This window comes from Hypanus sabinus, chromosome 12, assembly GCF_030144855.1.
Source record: "Hypanus sabinus isolate sHypSab1 chromosome 12, sHypSab1.hap1, whole genome shotgun sequence".
NCBI lineage: Eukaryota > Metazoa > Chordata > Chondrichthyes > Myliobatiformes > Dasyatidae > Hypanus > Hypanus sabinus.
In genome coordinates, this window is record NC_082717.1 from 64,812,476 (window position 1) to 64,839,922 (window position 27,447).

At 39.4% G+C, this 27,447-nt stretch overlaps 1 protein-coding gene across 1 annotated transcript in view; it reads right to left on the reverse strand.

The window, feature by feature from the left end:
• The window catches only part of nup133 (nucleoporin 133), a 41,575-nt gene that overhangs the window by 8,647 nt on the left and 5,481 nt on the right, over positions 1–27,447 (reverse strand). Inside the window, exons 2-18 of the mRNA XM_059986095.1 lie at positions 25,866–25,984; positions 22,199–22,302; positions 20,730–20,828; positions 17,877–18,008; positions 16,917–17,087; positions 16,569–16,724; positions 15,734–15,804; positions 14,521–14,668; positions 13,290–13,440; positions 11,060–11,223; positions 10,593–10,684; positions 7,918–8,081; positions 7,093–7,187; positions 6,362–6,586; positions 3,904–4,026; positions 2,414–2,513; positions 253–504 (exon numbers count right to left, since the gene is read on the reverse strand). Coding sequence (XP_059842078.1) covers positions 253–504; positions 2,414–2,513; positions 3,904–4,026; positions 6,362–6,586; positions 7,093–7,187; positions 7,918–8,081; positions 10,593–10,684; positions 11,060–11,223; positions 13,290–13,440; positions 14,521–14,668; positions 15,734–15,804; positions 16,569–16,724; positions 16,917–17,087; positions 17,877–18,008; positions 20,730–20,828; positions 22,199–22,302; positions 25,866–25,984 — 2,366 coding nt within the window. The remainder of the gene's footprint in view (positions 1–252; positions 505–2,413; positions 2,514–3,903; positions 4,027–6,361; positions 6,587–7,092; positions 7,188–7,917; positions 8,082–10,592; positions 10,685–11,059; positions 11,224–13,289; positions 13,441–14,520; positions 14,669–15,733; positions 15,805–16,568; positions 16,725–16,916; positions 17,088–17,876; positions 18,009–20,729; positions 20,829–22,198; positions 22,303–25,865; positions 25,985–27,447) is intronic.

Consider the following 27,447-nt stretch of genomic DNA (forward strand, 5'->3'; position numbering starts at 1 on the left):
AATTTTGGAAATAACAGATAAACATGATATTGCTGAAAAATTGTGGAAGTGACCCATTCAGTTTTTTTTAAATGCAAGTAGTAATTCATGTTTATCCTTTTCTCTCCAAGGAGAAAATATGATTCTTTTTCAGGATAAAATAATCTTTACAAGTTGTTGAAGCGCAATTACCTCAGAGCTGAAGAGAGTGGAGGAGCATTGCAGAGATTTATTCTGTAAACTGACAGAAAAAAAATGGATTGTTGTACATACGCAATTGTGATAGAAGATGTGACCGTTTTTGGGTGTATTCCATGTCCAGTTTATTGTATCTTTCCTGTTGAGCAGGTCTGTCCACTGACTTGAGTTGACAAACGTAGCCATCCAGATAGAAATCAAGGAGTGCCACGACTTGCTCCAGAAGGGTATTACGTATGGTGCTGTCAACTTGTGGGGACACCTTATTCAGGATAATATCAGTCTGCCTTACAATCACATTCCTCACACCAGATGGACCACTGGATGCTTTAAACAATAGAACATCAAAATTAGATGAAAAGATAATATGTATTTCAATTATAAAATAGCTGCTGAACTTCATGGTCTTACGTGAAGATGATTTATACCCCAACCCCATGACCAGATAATTCTTTGGGAAACCTAATCAAGCCACATACCTACTCTTTTACATAACTCTGCAAATTTCTCGGCATCAGTTTCTTTTACAAAGTTATCATTGGTGTTTCTATTCCAGAACACAATTCATCCGAGCTAATCATTTCACCTCATCTCTAATGAAAGCTAATAATCCTCTTGCCCATCCCAGTATTTTCCATCAATCAATTTATCATTCTGAACAATGACCAACATCCTCAAGCTTATTTCTTATGATTCTTATTTCTAGAGCAAATGGAGAGAGGTCAATGACAACTTAAAGCTCCCATTGCACAAGATGAACCAGGAATTAGCTTTGTTATTCTTCCTGCAACAGTAATCATTGAAATGGAACGGAGGTAAAAAGAGAAAAGCACTTAAGAGGCATTCTTGAATAAATAACCCCACAAATATACAAATCCACTAAAAATGCAGTCACGTCTCTAGTGCTGTTTATGAACATCAACTTCCCAGCTAGCTTCAGTTCAGTTCTAATTTAGAATCCAACTTTAACAATTTAACATTAAAATATGAGCTGGAATCTTCATAATTAATTCTAATTACAGAATACATCAGACTAACACAGACTGGGTAATCACTTGCAGATTGTCTACAGGGGTGAGTTCACTGTTGCCTGCCACTTTAGTGCTCCATGCACCTCCTGCCTGCCTCTGATCTCCTGCAGTGTTAGACCAAGAGCCAATGCAATTTGAGGAACAACACTTTAATTTCCATCTGGACACGTTGCAGCCTTCAGGGTTCAAAGCTGAATTATTCAAATTGATACACCTTGTCTTCTGTAATGTATGCAGACCTGTCCATTTGTGATCCAAGTTCAGTTCTCTCTCAATCTGCATAGACTGATCTATTGGGTATATACTACAGCTGTCCATTTCAAACTTTCTGCCCTTTGTGTTTCGACTCCAACTGATTTCTCAACCTATACAATCCTTAGTTCAGAGTTTTCCGATAAGTTGGTGATACGCTCAGCTGCAGCAGCTTCTACAGGGTCAAACAAACATGGTGTTGTCTTTTTAAAATGTATTTTATACAATTGCAAGACCCTGCTGGACGCATTAAGAACTTAAAGTACTGCAGGTCTACCCGATCAGCAAGTTGCTCGTTGGAGAACCTGAAGCAGCTGGATTTGGTGCAGATTGTGCTGCTGTTTGTGTCAGAGGATTCAGTGCTTAAAGGTGGTATGCAGTTGGACAGTGAGTGATCATCTGAGCTGGAGTAGGTACCACTTTCCCAGTACTTACTTGGCAGAAGACAAGCTGTATTGTGTTTGAATGCAGACTGCTGCAACCTTCATGTACTCAAGGTGTTGAACTATTTTTTTGTGTGACTGTATTTTACTGACATCTCAGCTTTCTAGCTTATATGTGCTGTGTGTGGCTGTTGGTAATGTGTTTTGCACCTTGGCCCTGGAGTAATGCTGTACTGTTTGGCTGTATTCATGTCTGGATGAATGACAATTAAACTTGAACTTTCACTCTAACTGCTCATCATTATTCAACTGGTTTGTTTATCTCCAAACCAGACTTGGTTGCCTATTAACAATAATATCCCCTTGTCCTATCTATCCTTGAACAACTTGAAACCAACTTGTTTTCTCTTTCCTGGTTCTGATGAACTTCTCAGCAGATGCTACCTGACTTTTTGAGCGTTTCCACCATTTTCTGCTTTTATATTAAAACAAGAGATGTTCCAAAATCCACTAGGTCGCGGAGTAAATCCAAACCTTGCTTAATTATTTCAAGAATGCAACCCAATTCACCTGTCCAAGGAATGTACTCAGGCTCCTGTTCAGCATCCTCTTCTGACTTATAAAACGAACATTTGTTGTGTCGATGGTGGACAGCTGCGTGCAACATATCCTGCATATCAAAGATATAATATCTCAAGGCTAAATATCTCCCACAGAAGACAGCTGGAATTTGTAAATTATGCATAGTTTTCCATTTTATTCATCAGCAATTTTCCTATTTATTTATGATAATCTAAGCATTGGAAGAATATGGTCTTTTCCAAGGCTCTGCACAAGACAGTAAGAGGCAAATGGAGTACGTGCAAGGTTCAGCCCTCTGATTCATGCCTCAGGCTATTTGTTATGTAGGGCTCTGAAATTCTCAGCATCATGACACATTGTGCCAATTAACAACCTGTCACAGTGTGGATTTCCAGGCGATAAGCAGTAGAAAAAAATTCTAGCACACGTCACAAAAGAGACTGAAAATTTGGAAATGTGGAGCAACATACACAAAATGTTCTGGTCTGAGAGCTCTCTTTCTTTCCAGTCCTAATGAAGGATTGTGACAAGCAATGACCTCCATAGACGCTGCCTGACCTGTTGAGTTCCGCTAACATTTTGAATCTGCTGCTTCACATATTAAATAGCTTGTTAGGACAAATTATTTCCTCTTTTCTGGTTTTAGATTATTTTAAATTAGTCCAGCTAAATATTCTGAGCTAAAAATGGGACAAGTGTACAGGCTGCAAGCCATTCAATAACTTCATAGCTAATGCTCTGATATGTTATGGACAAAATCAGAAACATAGGTTCTCCTGCAGGCTAACAAAAGAAAAAAGGATCGGGGCAAACTGATTAACATATGTGAAAATAATGTCTAGAATTGGACAGCAAAAGAATCCAAAATGAATGATCCAAGTTCTTGCTTCCTAGTATTTATCTAATTAAGGAGGTTAAGACTTCAAAAGTAGCAGCTTTAATTGATCTCTTCTCTGCAATGACACCAAATGCACGGGCTTGAAATAAGCAGGGTGTAGAGTTGTATCCTCTTCCCCTGCTTTGTCCCAGACTGAAAATACACTGGATCCTAACGTGCAGGCTTACAGATAATCTACAACAGTTCAGGCAAGGAGAGTGAAGCACAAGAACAATAGGGAAAGAATTCAAAGAAAATGTTATTATGGGTCGTCTGCTTGACAAGTCAGTCTCTAGCACACAGCTTATCTGCCTGAGTAGCACGAGTCACAACAATCATGGCAAGCGACTGCATCTGTGGAGATGGAGATTAAAAAGCCCAATGATACCTGAGGAACCCAATATACATCAAATTTCCAGCACTACAAAGTATTCTCAAGTCAATTCTTAGACAATAATACAATGTACCTTAAATTCAATTCTTCCCTCATAACTTTGTTTCAAATTGCATTAGAAAACTTGATATTCTCCCTAGTTTCTCAACAGAAATCTGGCTGTGTGAACTTTTCAGTTAAAAAATGCAAGTTGTAAGAAGTCTGTACCTTTAGGATATTATTAACATTTATAGCTGTTTGTGCCCACTCTAGTGATAATGGGGTATTTTCCTCCAAAATGTTTTGTTCTTCCTCCAACAAGCATTCAAAAGCTGTATCGATCTGGGAGACCTGTGCAAGAAAGATACATTACTATGATTACATTAAAACGGAGGGGCCCCTAATAACACATTTCTTATAAACTGAATTCTATTTGGTTAAACGGCCTGCTTTTTAAAATCAGACTACAGAACAGAAATGTTTTATCTTTTATTGTTGAGATGACGAGCTGTTCTTTAAGTGTAAGCTTAGAGTCTAATTCCAAAACCTCTGACAACCCGGCTCTGCAGATTTCTTATGAGTGTGAAGTGGAACGTTTACACCAAACCTGATCCACCATTCATTAAGATCATGCTAGAAATTATCTTAATCTTATTCCCACATTCTTGCCAGTTCCCATTAATGCTCGACTCTCAAGTGCAAAGTCCTGTCCATGTCAGCACTGTGTATTCAATGACAGGGCCTTCTCTAGCTCTCAGAACTAATTAATAAAGATTAATGATTCTCAGAAGCACACGGTATTGGAGGTATGGTATTGATGTGGATAGAGAATTGGTTGGCAGACAGGAAGCAAAGAGTGGGAGTAAACGGGATCTTTTCAGAATGGCAGGCAGTGACTAGTGGGGTACCGCAAGGCTCAGTGCTGGGACCCCAGTTGTTTACAATATATATTAATGATTTAGACGAGGGAATTAAATGCAGCATCTCCAAGTTTGCGGATGACATGAAGCTGGGCGGTGGTGTTATCTGTGAGGAGGATGCAAAGAGGATGCAGGGTGACTTGGATAGGTTAGGTGAGTGGGCAAGTTCATGGCTGATGCAATTTAATGTGGATAAATGTGATGTTATCCACTTCGGTTGCAAGAACAGGAAAAGAGATTATTATCTGAATGGTGGCCGACTAGGAAAAGGGGAGGTGCAATGAGACCTGGGTGTCATTGTACACCAGTCATTGAAGGTGGGCATGCAGGTACAGAAGGGGGTGAAAAAGGCAAATGTTATGTTGGCATTCATAGCAAAAGGATTTGAGTACAGCAGCAGGGAGGTTCTACTGCAGTTGTACAAGGCCTTGGTGAGACCACACCTAGAATATTGTGTGCAGTTTTGGTCCCCTAATCTGAGGAAAGACATTCTTGCCATACAGGGAGTACAAAGAAGGTTCACCAGATTGATTCCTGGGACGGCAGGACTTTCATATGAAGAATGACTGGATCGACTGGGCTTATACTCACTGGAATTTAGAAGATTGAGGGGGGATCTTATTGAAACGTATAAAATTCTAAAGGGATTGGACAAGCTAGATGCAGGAAGATTGTTTCCGATGCTGGGGAAGTCCAGAATGAGGGGTCACAGTTTAAGGATAAAGGGGAAGCCTTTTAGGACCAAGATGAGGAAAAACTTCTTCACACAGAGTGGTGAATCTGTGGAATTCTCTGCCACAGGAAACAGTTGAGGCCGATTCATTGGCTATATTTGAGAGGAAGTTAGATATGGCCCTTGTGGCTAAAGGGATCGGGGGTATGGAGAGAAAGCAGGTACAGGGTTATGAGTTGGATGATCAGCCATGATCATACTGAATGGCGGTGCAGGCTCGAAGGGCCGAATGGCCTACTCCTGCACCTATTTTCTATTTTCCTATGTTTCTAAGTTCATCTGTTTCAAATGGGTGACCACTTAGTTTGTAACTTGATCACTTCTTTTGGCCACAGTGGAAAACAGCAGCAACCCTACCAAACCCACTCACAATTTTATGTTTCAATATTTCATTCTCACCATCAGTGAATACAAAGGCCCTTCCTGCTAATTCTTTCTGTCACCCAATAAATCTACTTAGTGAACCTTATCTGAACTGCCTCCAATTTATCCTTTAGGAGCCCAAAATTCAGGAGGAGTTTTATCAACACTGTACACTGCATCTCAGGGGTACTGAAAAACTAGAGGATAACAGCTTAAGGGTTCGAGAATTTAAAGTGATTTGGAGGAAGAGTCTTAACCAGAGGATGGTTGGAGTCGGCAACACCTTGCATCAGAAATGGTGTTGGCAGAGACTCTCTGAAGTATTGAAGTAGTAATGAGATGAGATCTTGAATAAGAGAGTAGAGAACGCTACAGACCAAGTGAAGGAAATGGGATGAGAATGCATAGGTGCTTGGCTGCAGGTATGGATGAATTGAGTGGATCAGCCTATTTCTGTGTTGTATGTCTTAACTCCAGTTGTAGCAACCCTTGCCTTTTACATTATATTCTCCTTGAGCTCCTCAAGGTTTCTACAGAATACTCTGAATAAAATGCACACAAACTCAAAAGTAAATTTTGTGCTTTAATTAAACAGACAGCAGAAATTGTTCCATGGGTGCATTTCTCATTCCCTGAACTCTACAACACAAAAAGAACAGGAAATTCGTACCTCTCTGAAGAAAACATCTGCTGGAGTCAAGTTCGGTGGAACACTCTTTTTCTGTTTACTCAAAGCAGAATTAATCGCTGCATTTACAATGTCAGGAAGCTTGGTGTGGTTGTGTTTTAGAACAATAGCCGCAGAGAGCTTCTCAGCATGCTCACAGAGCAAAAGGCGAGTTGCCATCAGGAATCCTCGCACCATAATAGTCTCAAGCCGATTTAGTAACTCCATCTGGAAGGAAAATTCCAGAAGAATCATAAGAACATGAAAGGATTCCAGCTTTCACTCATTCCTTCAAATCAAAGTTTCACTGGGGAGGTGGGATTGTGGTGGGGAGAGCCAATGGAAAGTACAGGGAGAATTAGTGTGGCAGCTGGTTCATGGCCTTATGTCACTGATGCAAACATATAGGTTCGAATCCCCTTTCCTGGAAATGAGCAGACTCCACTGCCCAGAACCGGATTTTAGATTTTTGACATTAAATCTCAGTTGCCATTAATGTGAATTCAAGACAGCAGCTGCACCATTCTGAGAAAAGAGGCAAGATTCTTTGTGTGAATTGTGAGCTGCCAGTAAAATTACAACATTTAGTCATTTATCCGGCTCTGTATGGGACTCTGCTGTATACAATATTAGCTTCATTACTACTTAAAAATATTTAATACTGTGAAATGATTTGGGATACACCTAGGACCTGAAAGGCACAGTACAAAACTAAACTCCAAGCAACAACTTACATCTCGAAGGAATTCCATCAAACAGTAATGGGCCTTCATTTTATCTTCCAGTTGATGAAGCAGTAACAAGGAAGTGTTGCTAAATCTACTTTCATCTGTGAAGAGATAATGTTCACACATCTCACTGGAGTGGCACTGGTCAAACAAATTACATTCCCTTAAATATGCACTGCTTGTAGCAAATAAAGAGCCAGCTTATAATGCGCAGAGTAGCATTTTTCATCAGGTATTCTCTTCCATGAACATGGGGTAAAACAAAGTAGCAGGAGATTATCTAGCAAAAGTCAGGCAAACATTATTCTTCTGAACTGTATCACTCTCATAGACACCTGCTAAAATCTCAAGCAATGCCAAGTGCCACTGAAAGGCAAGCAGAACTTGCAACAAGCATGGAAGCCACAGGCACTGTATTACAGAGATGTAGTTTGTGCTCAGCCACTTTAAGGAGAAAATGTAAAAATTATTTGCATTATTTAAAAAGGCTAATGGAGTTTCTTGGCCCTGTACCTTGAGAAAAGTGAAAACCATCCAAATTCTTTGGAAGAAAGAATGCATTCTGCATGGCTAGATCCTAGAAGTCATGAATGTTTAGAAATTAACATGCATTAAAACTTCACGATATTCTCAAAGAACTTTAAGTAGCACTGTAATTAACCATTTTCATTTGATGACAGTGTCGAGGCATCAATCAAAAGAGGTCACAGAGCATGAAAGAAAGACTATGCTGCTCTGAAGGAAAGGGTGGGCAGGCTCAGCTTCATATCCTGCATTAAATCCCTAATAAATATGTATTTTATGTTCCAAAAATATCACACCAAGCCTTACCATTTGGTACCGATTCAGCCCAGCGGGGATCACATGCTGGGTAGTCATTGATTAGATCGAGACTGATTTGTGCCACAGCATTGTCCAGTTCGGAGTCCAACCCCATATCAACATTGTCTGGGAAGATTTCTTCCAACATTGTCTGGGCACCAACAATATCCTTTCTGTAAATTTAAATTATTGAAACATAACTCAGACTGTACCCAGCAATAAAATAAAGCATCTCATGGATTTGATTCTTGTTATTTAAAATATTTTAAAAGCCTTCTAATTTATAAACCTGTTCTAGTGTTTTCAAATTCTCTCTAAGACAGAAATCAACAATACGGCTGAACGTTTCATTGGAAAACATATAGAAACTGGAGCAGATTTCCAGCCAAGATAGTGCCTATGTAAAATATTCCTTCAGTTGACATCTTCTGGATAGATCATGAAACCACAAATTTCACTTCTTTTATGTCTTTTATGCTTGTTTTTCATCTTGAATGTAATTCTGGAACTGTTGGAGTCTGTGATTTGCAGTTTGGAGATGGTTTAGGTGTTTCAGCGCTCTGCAGTCTTTGAGAGAATTCTGGGAGGCAGAGGCAACGTGCAAGAGCCTCATGGCAAGAAGGCTACAGGATGGGGCGTGAACCGATGTTTGACATCATTTCACCAATTAAAATGAAAAAGGAGATTGAAATGACGAGGCGAATGCAGAAGGTGAGCACCGGCTGCCTGCCGGTGATCACTGGTGAGATTGCTCTGCTAATGAGAAGGGCAACTGCCTTTTGAACTCTGGTGGGATCACTCTGCTACGGAGAGGGGAGACTGCCTTTTGATTGCAGGTGGGATCGCTCTGCTGCCAGAGAGGGTAAGACCTGCCACTGTGCCCGGAGAATGTTAACCAGGTTTTCTGTGTTTTGGGTATGGACTTGGACTACAGACTTTTTTTTTCGAGTCTTATCGTTTTTTATATTGTGTTTATATTGTGTTTTTTGCCCGATCGTTCTTGTTTAGGGGGTTCATTTTTGTTCGATTTTTTGTGTGGGGAGGGGGGACATGCTGCCGTTCTTTTTTTTTCTTGGTTTCATGGCTATCTGGAGAAGAATTTCAGAGTTGTATATTTGGATAATATATGAACCTTTGAATTTTGAGACCATCTAGTCTGTTTTCCCATTCATAACATTCCTCGTTATTTTTGCCTCAAGTTCCTCACTGCACGTAACTGACAGATCTGTCAGGCAAACTTAAAAGCTCCTTTCCTTCTGCAGCACCCATGGGAGCAGGGAAATATAAGGAATTGCAGCAGATGGAAGTGTTTCTCATTTGCACTATATACTTTGAAAAGAGTTTTCCTGACCATACTCATAACTGGTATCAGGTTTGTTTCTTATCTCTAGATTTTCCGTTTTGAGGAAATAGTTTTGTCCCCATTTTTTCCCCATAGCTGACCTAGTCAGGATTACATAAAAAACTATAACCTGGCTCCAAACCTAGACAGCTTGGAACTATAATTAAGTATGACAACACTACTTTTGTTTGCTGAATCAAAGGTGGTGGTGAACTGGCATATAGAAGGGAGATTGAAAATCTGGATGAATAGTGCCACAGCAACAACCTCTCATTCAATGTCAACAAGACCAAAGGGTTGATTATTGATGACAGGAGGAATAAACTGGAGGTCCATGATCCAGTCCTCATTAGGGGATCTGAAATGGAAAGGGTCAGTAATTTTAAACTTATTTTCATTTCAGGGGATCTGTCCTGGGACCACACGCATGTGCCATTACCAAGAAGCCACAACAGCGACTCCCTCAACTTCCTTAAAAGTTTGTGCAGATATGGCACATCATTTAAAACCCTGACAAACTCCAATAAATGCACAGTAAAGATTGGTTGCATCATGGTCTGGTCTGGAAACACCAATGCCCAAGAACAGAAAAGCCTACAAAAAGTGACGGATGCAGCCCAGTCCATCACAGGAAAAACACTCTCCACCACTGAGCTCATCTACAAAGAGCACTGCCACAAGAAAGCAGCATCCATCATCAAAGAGCCCCACCGTCCAGGCCATGCTCTCTTCTCACTGCTGCAATTGGGAAGGAGGTACAGAAGCCTTAGGTCTCATAAACTAGATTTAGGATAGTTATTACCCTCAACCATCCGGCTCTTGAATCAGCGTGAATGACTTCACTCAACATTGTACTGATTCACAACCAATGGACTCACTTACAAGGACTTTATAACTTATGTTCACAATATTATTTATTTATTCATCTATCACCAATCTATCTATTCGTTATTTATTTATTGATTGATTATTTTTCTTTGATTTTTTTGAATTTGCAGCTTGTCTTTTGCACATTGGTTGCTCCTCAGTCTTTGTGTGTAGTTTTTCATTGATTCTGTTGTATTTCTTTGTTTGATTGTGAATAGCTTCAGGAAAATGAATCTCAGGGTAGTATATGGTGACAGATACACACTTTGATAATAAAGTTACTTTGAACTTTGACTTCAATTTACAAGCTTCTACCATCAGTGTACAATAAAAAAAATCATGGGTGAATTACAGGAATTCCAATTAAGCTTAGCAACCTGATCACATTTAATTCTCAAAGGCATAGTATTATTCCACTGAGTCCTCACTCTCTTACAACCAAAGTAATAATCACGCATTTTGCACTCAGTCCTACCTGCAATACATCACAAAGGCAGTTTTCAACATCTTAATTTTATCCTCTTGTGGCTCCACAACAGATTTTTCAAATGGTTGCCTGCCATCAGTCTGAGAAGAGTAAATATGACTCCACATACATGAAAAGTTATTTAAACAGTAAAGTAAAATTGATGCAACAAAACCACAGATGAAAGTGATCAGTAAGTACAATATCCAATGGAATAGTGTGCAAGTAAAATACAGTTAAAAATACCTAATAATTTATACTTCATGCACTTCAATCTTTCTTAGCTACCATTTTGGCATGTTCAATCTGATGATATTGACATCAAAGAAAGCAATGTCCCTTCATTAAAAGGCACATGCATACAATTCCCAAGCCCCCACTGCAACACCATAAGCATGGTAAATGTCATTTGGAAGCCATGCACTGATCAAGTTCTCCGCCCCCCCCCCCCCCCCCCCACCCACAGCACAACTAACCTCTCCCTGAGCTACTGCTCCAGAGGTTGATAAAGCCAGAGAATCTTCGATATTTTCCGGTAACTTTGATACAATTTCCTTTGGGCGAGCTGCAACTAAACCACTGTGCCTGCAGAAAAGGACAGGAAATCCAGCAAGGCTTCCCCCACCCAGGATACCGTCACCTGCAAATTTAACAGAGACATGATCTGTCATTAAAACAGAAACAATCCACAAACCGATAGTCCTTTAGCACCGCCCATACAGAAGTGCACTAAACTATGTACTGAGAGTGCCCCACACTGAACCAGTCTACTCACTCGTGATTCTGGCAAAACACAGAATTATTCTGTTTCACCTACATTTCCAGACAGAGCTGGTGTGCCCAACAATCTTTCAATATTCCATCCCAGCTGGCACTACCACCATCTTCCATTGTTTCTCTTGGTCTACACTCTTATCACAGACATCTCCTCTGTTCTCTCCACATTCCATCCCACCTCTTCTGCAATGTAAAGCATTCAATTTTTATATTTTTTCTTGCTTATAACTGAAAAGTTAACCTTGTTTTTCACTCCACAGATACTGCCTAACTTGCTGCATATTACCAACATTCTATCTTTATTTTAGATTCCCAGCACCTGGAGTATCACTGTTGTACAACACATCTTGATTCCCAGAACTGGGCATCCAATGCATTCAGCACGTTGTGCAAAACCACTGGCAGCAGTGATGTCAGCTCCCTTAAATTTCTTTCCCCCAACATTAGTTTTGGCACTCTCCAGTGAACATTTAATCAATTTTCTTCTTAATCTTACTATGAAAGGTTTAGCTCATGAGGCAAGTTTAGAGCAGTGGAGTCTGAGGTTATCACCTTTGTTATGTCCGCAGCCCCCTCCTTTGTGAGAATCGCAAGAGCACTAGTTGAGGGGGGGTCAGTAGACCCAGGAAATGGGAGAGAGAGATGTGCCGAATGTCTCGTTTCCCCTGGCGATGCAAAATAACGTGACATTGACCATTGTCTCCTGGAGATTGGGCACTATGCTACGTGCAAGCCCTCGGGAAAAGTGGGCTGGTTGAGAGAGAGACTGCATCATCCCAACCTGATTGACATCTGAGACCCTGTGAAGAAGTATAAAAGAGGGTCTGGGGGAACAACCCCTTTAGACGCACAGAAGAAACGCTAACGATCCCATAGTAGCGGAAAGCCTTTTGAAGGTAGCCACGTGCGTTCGATTCCGCGGCTGGAATCGGTGGCTGGAACCACGGAAACCAGGTTTTAGCTAACAACGGGGAAGCCCGCTCCCCTGATTCAACGGATTTGCTTCATAAAAGACCAGGGCAAGTTTCTTTTCTCACAAATCTCTCTCTCTCCCCAACAAGTGAAAACCCAGCGGTACCCAAAGGCTGAAGCCTGCAGGAACTGAGTGACTTTTATATTTCCATTGGACAATATATTATCCCCTAGACAAACGATCGAGCTGTTTCTTATTGATGGTTATTATTAGACCCGCGCTTTTAGATTGAGTAGTGACGACATATATTATCTGAATGTTTGTATAATCTTACTTTTGTGCCTCTTTATAAATAAAGACTTTTAAAAATAGTACCATCAGACTTCAACGGACCTCTCTATCTTTGCTGGTAAGTGATCCAGTTACGGGATTTCGTAACACCTTCAACAAGAAGGGCTACACACCATTAATTCAACTTTGAAACTATGCGTTCATGTGAGAGTTTGCTGCAAGCAGTCGAGGACATCTTCAAAAGGTGATGCCTCAAAAAGTGCAGCACTGGTCATTAAAGACACCTGTCACACAGGACATGATCTCATCTTATTACTACGAGCAGTGAGGTACAGGACACTGAAGGAACAGCATCTTCCCCTCCACCAGCAGATTTCTGAATGGACAACAAACCAATCCATGAACACAACCTCAACATTTTTGCACTACTTAATTAATTATATATAAAATCATTGTAATTTATAGTATTTTATATATTACACCGTACTGCTGCCACAAAACAACACATTTCATGACACGTCAGAGATATTAAACCCAGTTCTGATCACCAGCTGTCAAACAAAACATGTCTTACTCTTTCGTCAACCCTTAGAGAAAAGAAATTATGTGCCTGTTGTCTTTTATCAAATGACCATATCACTTTCAAGAGCTTCCCAATTTAGAACTGCTGCATCCAAACAAAATTAGCAATGAACTGCCTGAATGGACTTTTGAAAAAGACATACCTGGCATATTCAAGTGAAGTTTTTCCTGAGGCAGGCCAGCTCGTCCAGTCCCAGTAGAACAGGCAAAGACCATATCGTATGTGTAAAGGTATGCTGCTTGGCTTGAGTAATCTGGTATTAAAAACCGCTGGCATGGAAGCTCCCTATCAGGCTGAGACAAAATGACTCCATGTTAATTAAAATTACCAATTAGCACGGTCAGTGAAAGACACCTATCCCAATCGTCCCTCATCCCACAGTTACAGTCAGGTTAGTTTTCCCCAAGCTTTTAATGCTAATGTGCAGAAGAAGCCTGACTGATTTCATCTCATGACCACTCACTCCACAGGTCAAATTGTGTTGGTTGCAGAAAACACATTTGTACAAAACAGATGGTATTTCAGCATTATCAGACTACATAATATAAAGGTAAGAGATTCATGCAGATGCTCAAAATGCAGAGCAACATACACAAAGTGCTGGAGGAACCCAGCAGGTCAGGCAGCATCTATGGAGGGGAACAAACAGTTAACATTTCAGGCTGAGACCCTTCACCAGTTCTGAAGTGTCTTGGTCCAAAATGTTGATTGTTTATTCCCCTCCATTGATGCTGCCTGACTTGCAGCATTTTGAGTGTTACACAGGTTGTATAATTGAATTTTCCTACATTTAGTTAGTGAATGCCATTAAATTATACAATAATTATTTATCATAAAAACACACCACTGCGTTCCCCTTCAGCATCCAAGAACACACAATATCAACTTGTATTTTTAACATCTTAAATGGAGAAATTCTAAAATGATTGATAAAGAATGAGCCTTAATTTACAGAATCACGAACAAGAGGAAATTTGCAGATGCTGGAAATCCAAGCAACAGACACAAAGTGCTGGAGGAACTCAGCAGGCCAGGCAGCATCTATGGAAAAAAGCACAGCTGACGTTCAGTCCTGCCAAAGGGTTTCGGCCTGAAATGTCGACTGTGCTTTTTCTCCCCATAGATGCTTCCTGGCCTGCTGAGTTCCTCCAACATTTTGTGTATGTTGCTTAATTTACAGAACAAAACTTGAGTATTTGACACAACAGGTCATGCTAGTATTTAGAAACCACATGAGCCCTCTTCGACTACTTCACTTTATTTTACATTTCCCATCTCCCCACATGCTTTCCCAGCTTCTCCTTAATGCACCTGCGCTATTCACCTCAACTGTTTTCCACTAAACACAGGAAATCAACATGTCCTAGTATTACCTGGTATAAAGGATAATATTCAGTGACTTCCATTCGAATTTCATCAGTTATTCGATATCCAATATCCTGGATAGTGGCTAAGATGTAGTAGATTAGGCATGGATTGTCTTCCTGGTTCCAGGCTGCTATCAAAACCACCAGACCCTCTCTGGGAAAAAAATTAAAAGGCTAAATATTGCTGGAATTCAAAATAAAATCCTGCATTTTAAAAACAAGGAATGTTAAAGTTCAGGCTTTATCAAATAGACAACTACAATGAGATTGAGCAGGTAAATGAGAATGAGTGCACATACAAAGTGAGACAAAAGTTTAAATAACAACCTTTCATCATGCACAACAGACCTCAGTTTGCAGAATAGTGCAATCAAACTCTTTGCTAAAAGGTACAAGAAAGTAACCACACACTGCACTGGCATATGGTGAAGTGAACAGAACTAGATACAAACCTAAGGTTTAAGCAGGTAAAAGAAAGTAACACATGAAAGTGAGCTGCAATTATACCATGAGAAAAGGTTTAATTCAGGATTGAGAAGTAAGAAAGCTGGTTCCATAAACATGGGATCTACTGGAATGAATTTGTGCTGATCCTCCACCAACTACTCCCATCCCATTCACTGCTCCCTTCCAATTCCAACCTGAACTTTCCATATCCACATACTCACCTCTGGTGAACCCCTTTCATTTTGTACCTCATTTTTCACTAGTGTTGCCACAACTTCCATGTACAGTTCATGCCTTGCTGGAAGAACTTATTTACACTATTTACTTTTGTAATTTAGAGTAATTTTATGTCTTTGCACTGTGGTAAAACAACAAAATTCATGTCATAAGTCAGCAATAATAAATCTGATTTTGAACTCTAGAAAACTGATGCCGGCAACAAAATAGAATTCTCAAATGAATAGAATATATTGTAACCAGTTTCAAGTTCAAAACTACAGCTGTCAAGATGAACCTTAGCCTTCTTCAAATTTTCAAATTTGTATCTGTCAGTTTTGACATTCAGACTAATAATGAGGCTAAATGGAGTCTGCAAAAAGGAAAAAGCTTGATGGGCAAAATGGATTTGTATCTCAAGGTTTTGCCAAAAATACCCTCATCTTTTTCCCATTCAATTAAATGTTCTATCTGTTGGAAGAGCTTGACATGGAAACAGTAATGCCAATCATGAGAAGCACTCCAATAATACTGCATTAACAAGGATTCCACTTACTTGCTCAGTTGCAAATCCAGATACTGTGTATTGATTGCAGACTTACTGGTTTCATAATTTTCATCAGCTCCCTAGATTTGGTCAAAGATTTGTTACTATGACAATTCACATGAGGGATAAAATTTCCTTGTTACATTTCCTTAGTTGAGATGGAGCTGTCAAATTAACGACAAAGTCTTGAATACACATTTACATCTAAACAATCCTCCAGGATACAGTCACCTCATTGACAAACGCTGGATCTGACAGACAAATCTGCAGTTCTGCCTTTCCACATCACAGTACAGCAGAGCCTTCTGCATCTGAAGTATTTTTAATTTTAAAAACATTGTTACATACTATACTGCAGTGTTCAGATATGATTTTCACATATTTCTGCAGCATAATGATAATGCCAGTGCTCCAGAGGCAACGGCCACAAAGATATGTTTAGATTGTAGACTAGCAGGAGATTCCATTTAGTTAAGACTTTTCCGTCTACCCTTATATGGAACTTGCACTGGGAACTGGGCAAAGTCATCACACTGATCCACATCCCATTCAATCTGATCATACATACTTGTACACGTTGCATTTTGTGCTGGGTGACATGAATGTTTTCTGTTTGATTGCATGTGTTTCCCATGCTTCTATAAGTTCATCCCTCTTCACAAGGGAAACCATGAAGTACACCTGTATCAAACCACTGTTGCCGAGGCTATAATAAAATCGGGCAAATTGGTTATGAGGCAAACATTTGTCGAACTAGCTCAGATAATTAAACTATGGCATTTTGCTTGGGATCAACTTGTGTGTATCAATGGTTGCAAATCACCATCATCAATGAACTTCTCACCCAAATGGAATATCCCAGGTCTTCTTTCATGGATCTGTTTAGTTCCCAGCTGAAAATATGCCGTTCGGATGTCTCATCCACTTCCCATTTATTCAGACTAGAATTAGTCAGGGTATAGAGGCACTTGTTCTCATCATCCCACAGCACAGAGCTCAACTGTCAGAGGAAGGAAAGGAATGTCACAAGCAAGAAAGCAGATATTACTTGTGAAAGCAAGCAGCAGTGATTCAGAATTAACAGCTTTTAACTTGCACTGGGAAAAATAGCAAGTTTATTTATAGGGTCCTACAAAAGAATAAACCCAACAAGCAAGTTAGTGTATGAAGATCCTTACTGTTAAAGTCTTACCACATCATTGGTAGTTGGTGTCAAGATGCCGAAGAGTGATGAAACCCTGCGGCCTAGCCCTGAAAGCATACCCTGCCCTTGTTGCACAGGGCGGAAGCTCACTCTTCCCGAACCGTCTGGTGTTAATCTCAGCAAATTGTTTTGTTGGGAAGCAAGAATAAATCCACCTCCCTAAATCAAAATACAACAAATGACAGCTTATCAGAATTAATACAATAAGTGAGATTCTGGCAATGCACACGTATGAACCCAAAACGAAACTACCCGAGTTACAATGCATGACATTATCTTCACAGGTGAAAAAGCTCCTAATAAATGAAAACTCACACCAAATTACTAGCTCACTTGTTTTGAAGCAATTTTAAATTACATTTATTCACTCCTTTCTCTTGTTCTTTAATTTTGACATGTAGCCATTTTAGCCAGATTCGGAGAACTCTATACACTGTCAGCTTGTACATATTTAATAATGGGACATTTTATGCCTTCAAGCTGCCATGTTCTGTAAAAGAAAATTGCTAATACACAGGGAAACCAGGAGTTCTGTCTTCCAGGTAATAGTAGCTTGCACATTTCACATTTGCTGGCCGGTGGTGCAGTGGTATCTACACCAGACTCTGAGGCGAGTGAGCCCAGATTTGAATCTGGCCGATTCCTTGCATGCTTTCCATCTGTGCTGGGCTGAACATCGAGCTAGCAACTCGGCCTCGTAAAAAACAGAACAAAATGCTAAAGAAACATCAAGGTTGCTGCCCAATGTACCACAGCATGAAAAGGAACAATATTTCACATTACTATAAGGATGTAATTTCACATTACAAATAATATTTTGTATATGCTCTTAAAAATTTGAAGTAATGAGTGCACAATAAAACATGATATTATCAGGTTACAAATCAGAAAGCCTCAGCCACTGTACCTCCACCCCCATATACTATGGCTTCCTGTAATAGTACTAACCGTTATACCAGTTAGACACTTCCAATCAGCACTGCCAAAATCTACTGTTGTTTCTGTGCAAGATTCTTCATGGGTGAGACTGGACCAATAACATATCGTTCCCTGCCTGGAAACTGCCATCACAGATACACACTGAAAAACAGAACAACAAAAGAACTATTTTAACAGCAAATGAATGTATCGGCATTTTTATTTCTGATGAATATAAGAGCATGGGGAACACAGAAATCATAATCACACATAAATCAGTGAGTGTTCAAAGATAATTCGGCACTTCAGTGTTAAGGATGCCTTAACTTACAAAGAACTATGTTTAAACTATACAGACCCATGAACAAAGAACCTCTTGATATATTATACACACATTCATAAGCCACTTAATTAACTATACCTGCTGATTAATTCAAATATCTATTCAGCCAATCATGTGGCAGCAACTCAATGCATAAAAGCATGAAGTCAAGATGCTGTTATTGTTCAGAATGGGGAAGAAATGTGATCTAGGTGACTATGACTGTGGAGTGATTTTTGGTGCTAGATGGGGTGGTTCGAATATCTCAGAAACTGCTCATATCCTGGGATTTTTACGCACAAGTCTCTATAGAGTTTACAGAGGATGTGTAAAACAATAAGCATCCAATGAGTAGCAGTACTGTGGGTGAAAACTTTTGTTAATGTAAGGGGTCAGAAGAGAACGGCCAATCACAAACAAGAGAAAATCTGCAGGTGCTCAAAATCCAAGCAGTACACACAAAATGCTGGAGGAACTCAGCAGGCCAGGCAGCATCTCTGGAAAACAGTACAACTGATATTTCAGGCCTAGACCTTTCAGCAGGACTTAGAGGGGAAAAAAAAGACGAGGAACAGATTTGAGGGGGTGGGGGGGAGTGGAGAGAAACACAAGGTGATAGGTGAAACTGGGAGGGGGAGGGGTAAAGTAAAGAGCTGGGAAGTTGATTGGTGAAAGAGATACAGGGCTGGAGAAGCAGGAATCTAATAGGAGAGAACAGAAGGCCATAGAAGAAAAAAAAAGGGGAGGAACACCAGAGAGAGGAAATGGGCTGGTATGGTAAGAGCCGGAAAAGGGGAAGGGGAATGGTGAAGGAGAGGAGGAGGCTGTTATACGCCACTTTAGTTGATCGTCTAGATTTCTGAACTGTAAACCTGAATGTCATTTGAGACAATTTCATTGTTCTGTTTTGACATTGAGAATGGATCTACTCAGGACATCGCCGAAGAGACTGTAAATAGAATCTATTTTGCTCATCTATACCACACAGATCAGTGTTAGTCTAAAGAGATTAACTGAATAAAGGAAATGAGTCTTTCACATAGTGTGCTGATTGTATGGAACACACCCAGCATTGAGTAGATGAAGCAAAGAGCGTTCACTCTTGCAGGACAGTTCAGTGCTTAAAAGAGGAAGACAATTAAGAGATAAAGCAAAAGGTAGAAACATTGTTTGAAATGCTAACACATAATGGACCAGAAATTTCAGTAAGCAATTACAATGATCTATTTTTGTCCTAAAGATTCCAGGCTTCCCTTATGTCAGTGGCAGCATGAATTGTGCTCTCAAATCCTGGAACAATGCCAACTGTTCAGAAACTAGATCCACCAGCTGTTGTTATCAGTGCACATACATCATCCCCTCAAAACTAATCAATAAGCTTCAAGACCTTGGCCTTAGTACCTCCTTGTGCATTTGGATCCTCGATTTCCTCACTTGCAGACCCCAGTCAGTTTGGACTGGCAGCATCTTCTCCTTAACAATCTCCTTCAACATTGCTGCACCACAAGGCTATGTGTTCAGCCCCCTGCTCTGCTTGCTTTATACTTATGATGAGGTTAATCACAGCTCCAATGTTATATTCAGGTTTGCTGACGACACCACTGTCATTGGCCGTTTCAAAGGTGGTGATGAACCGGCAAATAGGAGGGAGATTGAAAATTTGGCTGGGTGGTGCCAGAGCAACCTCTCACTCCATGTTAACATTGATTATTGGCTTCAGGAGAAAACTGGAGTTCCAAAAGCCAGTCCTCTTTGGGGAATCAGAGGTGGACAGAGTCAGCAACTTTAAATTCCTCTGTGTTATAATTTCAGAAGATCTGTCCTGGGATCAACATGTAAGTGCAATTACAAAGAAAGCCCAGCAGTGCCTTTTCTTCATTAAAGTTTGTGAAGATTTGACATGACATCTAAAACTTTGATAAACTTTTATAGATGTGCGATGGAGAGTATATTGACTGACTGCATCACAGCCTGGTATGGAAATACCACCCCACGATTGATTAAATCTACTTGGAGCCTATCACAGGAAAGCAGCATCCATCATTAAGGACTCTCACCTACCAGGCTATTCACCCTTCTCACTGTTGCCATCAGGAAGAAGGTACAGGAGCCTCAGGACCCACCCCATCTGTTTCAGAAACAATTATTACCCCTCAATCATCAGGCTCTTGAACCAGTGGGGATAACTTCATTCATCTTCACTTGCCCCATCACTGAACGTTCCCACAACCGATGGACTCATTTTTAAGGACTCTCTCATGTTCTTGATATTTATTGCTTCTTTATTTACTACTATTATTATTATTATTATTATTATTATTATTACTATTATTATTATTATTATTATTATTATTATTATTATTTTCTCTTTTGTATTTGCAGTTTGTGGTCTTTTGCAGATTGGTTGTTTCTCTATCCTGTTGGGTGTGATACTTTCACTGATAGATTCTATTATGTTTCTTGGATTTATCGAGTATGCCTGAAATAAAACAAATCTCAGGGCTGTATTTGGTGATGCAATTGTACTTGGATAATAAATTTACTTAGAACTTGGTACTCACCTGTAAGGAACTGTATTCATTTGGTTGTGATAAAGCCACCAGGTCTGCCACATAAGGAAGATCACAAGGTGGCAACTGGAATTCTTTACAAATAGACAACTGTCAGAAAAACACAACTTCAGTTAAATTCAAGAAATGTGCAAAGTGAAGTCAATTTTGTTTGAATAAAGACCAACTCCCAAAAGGGGAGATTTTGCTGACTACAATTTAATATTAATTCCATATACTAACAATATGTTTGGGTTGTCTCAGTATTGTTTCCTTGCCTTTCTTGTACTATACTTTTTCTGAAGTGAATAACAACCTCTTTATCCACAATGGAATTAATTGGGAAAATTTTAAGTGCTTGTGAGATGACAGCATTTCAGGCATCAAAGGAGAAATCTACTAACAAAGAATCAAAACTGAAGGCAATAATTAAGTTGCCACCTTTTCCCTCTAACACCTTCACTAAAGGACACAGAACTCAGGGAACAGAACCATTTCAAAACTAATCAGCACCTTGAGCCTCATCTGCCATTCAGTACAAATATAACTGAGCCAGTCTTGTCCTCAAGACCACTCTCCCAACTCTGGCCCTCTTGAAGTTTAAATGTCTGTTGTTATCAGTTTTGAATATGAGCAATGATTTTGCCTCCACAGGTCTTTGGGGTGGAGAGTTCCAGAGATTCACAACTCTGATAAAAAAAATTATTCCTCGTTGCTTTCAATGGGTGATCCTTCATTCTAAAACATAGCCCTTTAGTTCCCAGTAACCCCGCAAAAGAAACATCTTAAGTGGCTGCCCTGTCGATTCTACTCAGAATATTAGACTTTTCAACAAGATCACCCATCGTTGTTTTCAAACTCCAATAAGTTTCAGCCTGCTTAACCCCTATTTACATGTTAATCCCTCCATTTCAGGAATCAATCTCATGAACTTCTCTGCACAGTCTCCAATCCTACTGAACCAGATCCTTCCTCAGTCATGGCAATCAACACTGTCTGCTGTACTCGGTGCAATCTCGTCAGTACTCTATAAAGTTGCAGCAGAAGGTGTGTGCTTCATCTTTCAATCACTTTCGGATAGTTTTTCCATACTATTTTGACTAGTTTTCAGATTAACTAACTGGAAAATCACTGACAGAATGACAATTGCGAACTAAGCTAACACTACACATGACCATTTTTTTTTTGCACACAAGTCACACTAATTATTTTTAAAGAATGCTTTAAAGTTATGGAAGAGAATGATTCAACTGTGGGTCCAGTTTTGATTGATTATACTCCCAACATATCCACATTTACAAGAGTGAAATGCAATTGCCCACACTTCACTAGTTTCTCTGTACTCCAAAACCATTTGTATTTTAGAAGCTAATGCAAGGCTGGTCAGCTCATTCTAGGCAAAGAGTTAAAGCAGAGTGGCATTGTTCTACAGGACAAACAGTTGGTAACAGTTTTAAATATGAATATTGTCTGTTTATTACCTTAGTAACAGGCATCTGGCCAACCTTCCAGACAATTAGTTTTTCACCACAGATAAGCCATGCCCATCCAGTCTCACTTATTTTAACACTTAATGGCTCATGCACTGAAACAAAATACAATTAACAACAAAACTTAAATTCTACTTAAGACAGATTCAAACAAATTCATTTATTAAAATAATTAGATTTACAATGGTGCTAGAAAGTCTGTGAACCCTTTCGGAGTTTCTCTGTTTCTGCATAAGTTGACTTAAAATGTGATCAGATCTTCACGCAAGTCATAAAACTAGATAGAGAACCCGATTAAATAAATAACACAAAGAACATTATCCTTGTTCATTTATTACTGAGGAAAATAATCCTGTCTTACATGTATTAGTTGGAAAAAATATGTGAACCTTTGCTTTCAGTAACTGATGTGACCCCTTCTACAGCAATAACTTCAACCATACGTTTCCAGTAACTGTTGATCAATCCCACACCTTGGCTTGGAGGAATTTTAGACCATTTCTCCATACAAAACTGTTTCAGTTCATCAATTATTTCAGGGATACCTTGCATGAAGAGCTCTCTTCGGGTCAACCCACAGCACCTCAATTGGGTTAAGATCTAGATTTGACTTGGCCATTTCAAAACATGAAGTTTCTTCTTTTTAAACCATTCTGTTGTTGTGCTTCAGATCATTGTCTTGTTGTATCATTCAACTTCTATTAAGCTTCATGTGATGTACCACTACCCTAATATTCTCCTGTAAAATGTCATGGTACAATTTGGAATTCATTGTTCCGTCAACGACTGCAAGCTGTCCTGGTCCTGAGGCAGCAAAGCAACCCAACCCATGATGTTCCTTCCACCGTGCTTCATAGGTGTTATGAGGTTTTGGGATTTGGGATTTTCCCCAAAACATAGTGATGTGCATTTCGGCCAAAAAGTTCAACCTTTGTCCAAAGAACATTGAACCAGAAGTGTTGTGGAACACCCAGGTGGTCTTTGCAAACTTGAGACGTGCAGCAATGTTTTTTTTTGGAGAGCAGTGGTTTCCTCCATGGTGTCCTTCCATGAACACCATTCTTGTTCAGTGCTTTTCTTATAGAAGACACATGAACAGATACTTCAGCAAGTTCTAGAGATTTCTGCAGGTCTTTTGCTATTACCCTTGGGTTCTTTTTCACCTCATTCAGCATTGCATATTGTGCTCTTAGTGTGATCTTTACAGGGTGCCCACTCCTAGAGAGAATAGCAACAGCACTGAATTTCCTCCATTTGTAGACTATTACTGTTGACTGATGAACACTCAGGTTTTTAGAAATTCTTTTGTAGCCTTTTCTGGCTTCATGCACCTCTGCAATTCTTCTTTTAAGGTTCTCTGGAAATTGTTTTGCTCAAGACATGGTGCACATAAACAGATCTTTTTTGAGAAGAGCAGTCTCTGTCAGTAACCTGACTTTGTGTGTCTTTTTTTTTAATATATAGGGCAGGGCACCTCTACAACCCATACTTCCAATCTCACCTCATTGATTGGAACACCTGACTCCAAGTAGCTTTTGTGGAAGGCATTACCCCAGAGGTTCACATACTTTTTTGAAACTAGACTGTGAATGTTTAAATGTACTCATTAATGACAAGAGAAGTACAATTGTTTGTGTGTTATTAGTTTAGGCAGATTGTGTTTATCTATTATGACTTAGATGAAGATCAGATCATATTTTGTGAGTAATTAATGAAGAAAACCAGGTAATTGCAAAGGGTTCACAAACTTTTGCTTGCAACTGTATATTACTCTCACTTAACCCCCATTTAAACCAGCCATCTATTGTGCAACTCCTACTCTTTATCCCTGATGTAGCAAGAAATACACTGGATTTTCTTAAAATTTAAGGGGGTGAGATAAATTCTTCTCATTATATAAAATTCTTTGGTTGCATACCCAAACCAAATGAACAAAGAATAACAGTCCCAAGTTGCAAGGATATAATTCTGACTCTATGGCAAAATCACAAATTCATTAATATTTTCATTCCAATGTCAACAGCCATATTGGAAAATACCTCCTCAAACTTGTCAAATCACATGCTAACATGGTATGGAACAGGCACAGTGGTGGACAGGAAAACTCATCAATAGATAGCCAAAATTGCCCAACATATCACCAGCTCCAGCCTACCTGTCATCAAGGACACACATATAGAAAGTTGCTGGAAATGAGCCAGTATCACCATGAAGTATCTCACCACCCTGCTCATGGGTTGTTTATCCAAAACCCATCTGGGAGGAGGCTACGTAGCATCCACACCAGAACCACCAGACTCAAAGTTACTTTCCAAAAGCAGTACGGCTAATCAACACCTGCACCTACTAATCTGCTCCTCCACACCCACCACCACTTTATCATCTCCTGTCTGTCACCTTATGTAGACACTCCTCTACCTGACATCACTTTATGGACATACAATCAATGTACATAAGCTATCTCAGGTATTTATATTTATTGTGTTGTTTTATTATTGTCTTATCTTATTTTGTTTATTATTGTGTCCATTATCTTATTTTGTCATCAGATCCAGAGTCAGAATTATTTCGTTCATCTTTACCCTTGTGCACTGGAAATGACAGTAAACAATCTTGAATCTTAACTGACAGTGGGAATCACAGTATGCTAAGAATTTTCAGTATACGCAAAACCTGTGAAGTGTTTTGGAAATTCATTTAAGGAGTCAGTGAACTATCATTATGAAGTTCATATCTCCAAAGCCTTTTCATTTCCTGTGTACTATGATTTTTCAGCGGATCTGAGACCTCTAACAATGATCCTAATTACAGTTTTCAGCAACAATTATTGGTCTGATTCATTTACTAAAGACATTAAACTCAAAGGAACATCAGTATATTAAATACCCAATCAGTAGCCACATACAAGATAAAAATATGTTAAATTTGTTAATATAATTTAGTGACAGTCACTACCAATATGTGGTCACATGGAAAATAAAAGTTAGGCATTCTACTTATATAGCAAACAAAAGGTATCACTTGATTCCAACTGTTCTACTGAACATAGAAGAAATGGTGCAGATATGTGAATGATGACCTTTGTGCGTTTGCCTGTAAAAAATGTTGAGTACAGGAATATTTTTGAATTATTAATACTGGATAGTGACACTGATGACATGACAGCAATGAGATTATCCCATTATTTTATACATGCTCCAATCTCTGTTTTCTAACGGTGACACTGGGTGCAGATAGTCACCTTTTAATTGTAGCATGTACTATTTCAGTAATATCAGGGACAGGAAGTGATGTTGTTGTGTCTTTGCAAAGATACTGCAAATACAGCATAAACAGCATACTGAAAATTCCAGAACGTTTGTGGCTGAGTACTTTGAAGCACAAAATATTGGCATAAGACAAAAATATTGCAATAAAAAGGTTCAAACATTACCACCTTGGTGGCAGGAATTCTACTGAAAGTACAATACCCCTTTTATCAGTCCAGAAGTTAGAAAATAAACAGCTGCTTTTATTTTTCTTTAAGGTCATATCAGGGGAACAAAAGCAAGGAGACATGTGGAAAGGATCAGCTTAGCAAATATTTAAATTTGCATACAACACAGCATGGAGACAATATTTTATACATCATTTAATTTCTTCTTAATAAACAAAATACCTTCAGCTAGAGTTATGGCCTCCATAACCTTAACAGGAAGGGAAGATCCAAAACTTCTTATTTCGTAGTTGAGCGTCTCAGCAACTGTTTGAAACTGTGCTCCTCTGGTTGGTGTTGAACTAAGATGACAAAAAAAATCCAACAAAATTTATAATTGTGACTAAATTTAAATCATAAAGCTAACCTGGAGACGCATAGGTTGACAAATAATTCAAACTCTACAGGAACTTAATTTACAGGATTTAAAGAAAATGAAAACAATATTACAAGAGCCTGTTTTGCTCAGTGATTTATGTAAAATGGAACATTGTGGAAAATATAACTGTAGATCCCAGGAAACAATTTGACATAGACACAGAGCAACACATCACAACAACAGGCCCTTTGATCCATGGTGTCTGCACTGACAATGTTGCCAATTCAAACGAATGCCATGTGCCTGCATATGATCCATACTGTGGCATGCAAAAGTCTGGGCACCGGTTCAAAACTTCTGTTACTGTGAATAACTAACCGAGTAAAAGATGACCTGATTTCCAAAAGGCATAAAGTTAAAGAGAACACATTTCATTAATATTTTAAGCAAGATTACTTTTTTATTTCCATCTTTTACAGTTTCCAAAATAACAAAAAAGGAAAAGGGCCAAAAGCAAAATTTTGGGCACCCTGCATGGTCAGTACTTCGTAACACCCCCTTTGACAAGTATCACAGCTTGTAAATGCTTTCTGTAGCCAGCTAAGAGCCTCTCAATTCTTGTTTGGGGTATTTTCACCCATTCTTCCTTGCAAAAGGCTTCTAGTTCTGTGAGATTCTTGGGCTGTCTTGCATGCACTGCTCTTTTGAGGTCTACCCACAGATTTTTGATGATGTTTAGGTTGGGAGACTGAGAGGGCCAGGGCAAAACCTTCAGCTTGCCTCTCTTGAGGTAGTCCATTGTGGATTTTGAGGTGTGTTTAGGATCATTATCCTGCTGTAGAAGCCATCCTCTTTTCATCTTCAGCTTTTTTACAGACGGTGTGATGTTTGCTTCCAGAATTTGCTGGTATTTAATTGAATTCATTCTTCCCTCTACCAGTTAAACGTCCCCCGTGCCACTGGCGGCAACACAGGCCCAAAGAATGATCGATCCATCCCCGTGCTTAACAGTTGGAGAGGTGTTCTTTTCATGAAATCCTGCACCCTTTTCTCTCCAAATGTACCTTTGCTCACTGTGGTCAAAAAGTTCTATTTTATCTTCATCAGTCACAGGACTTGTTTCCAAAATGCATCAGTCTTGTTTAGATGTTCCTTTGCAAACTTCTGACACTGAATTTTCTGGTGAGGACGCAGGAAAGGCTTTCTTTTGCTGACTCTTCCATGAAGGTCATATTTGTGCAGATGTCGCTGCACAGTAGAACAGTGCACCACCACTCCAGAGTCTGCTAAATCTTCCTGAAGGTCTTTTACAGTCAAACGGGAGTTTTGATTGATTTGCCTTTCTAGCAATCCTACGAGCAGTTCTCTCGGAAAGTTTCCTTGGTCTTCCAGACCTCAACTTGACCTCCACCGTTCTTGTTAACTGCCATTTCTTAATTACATTAC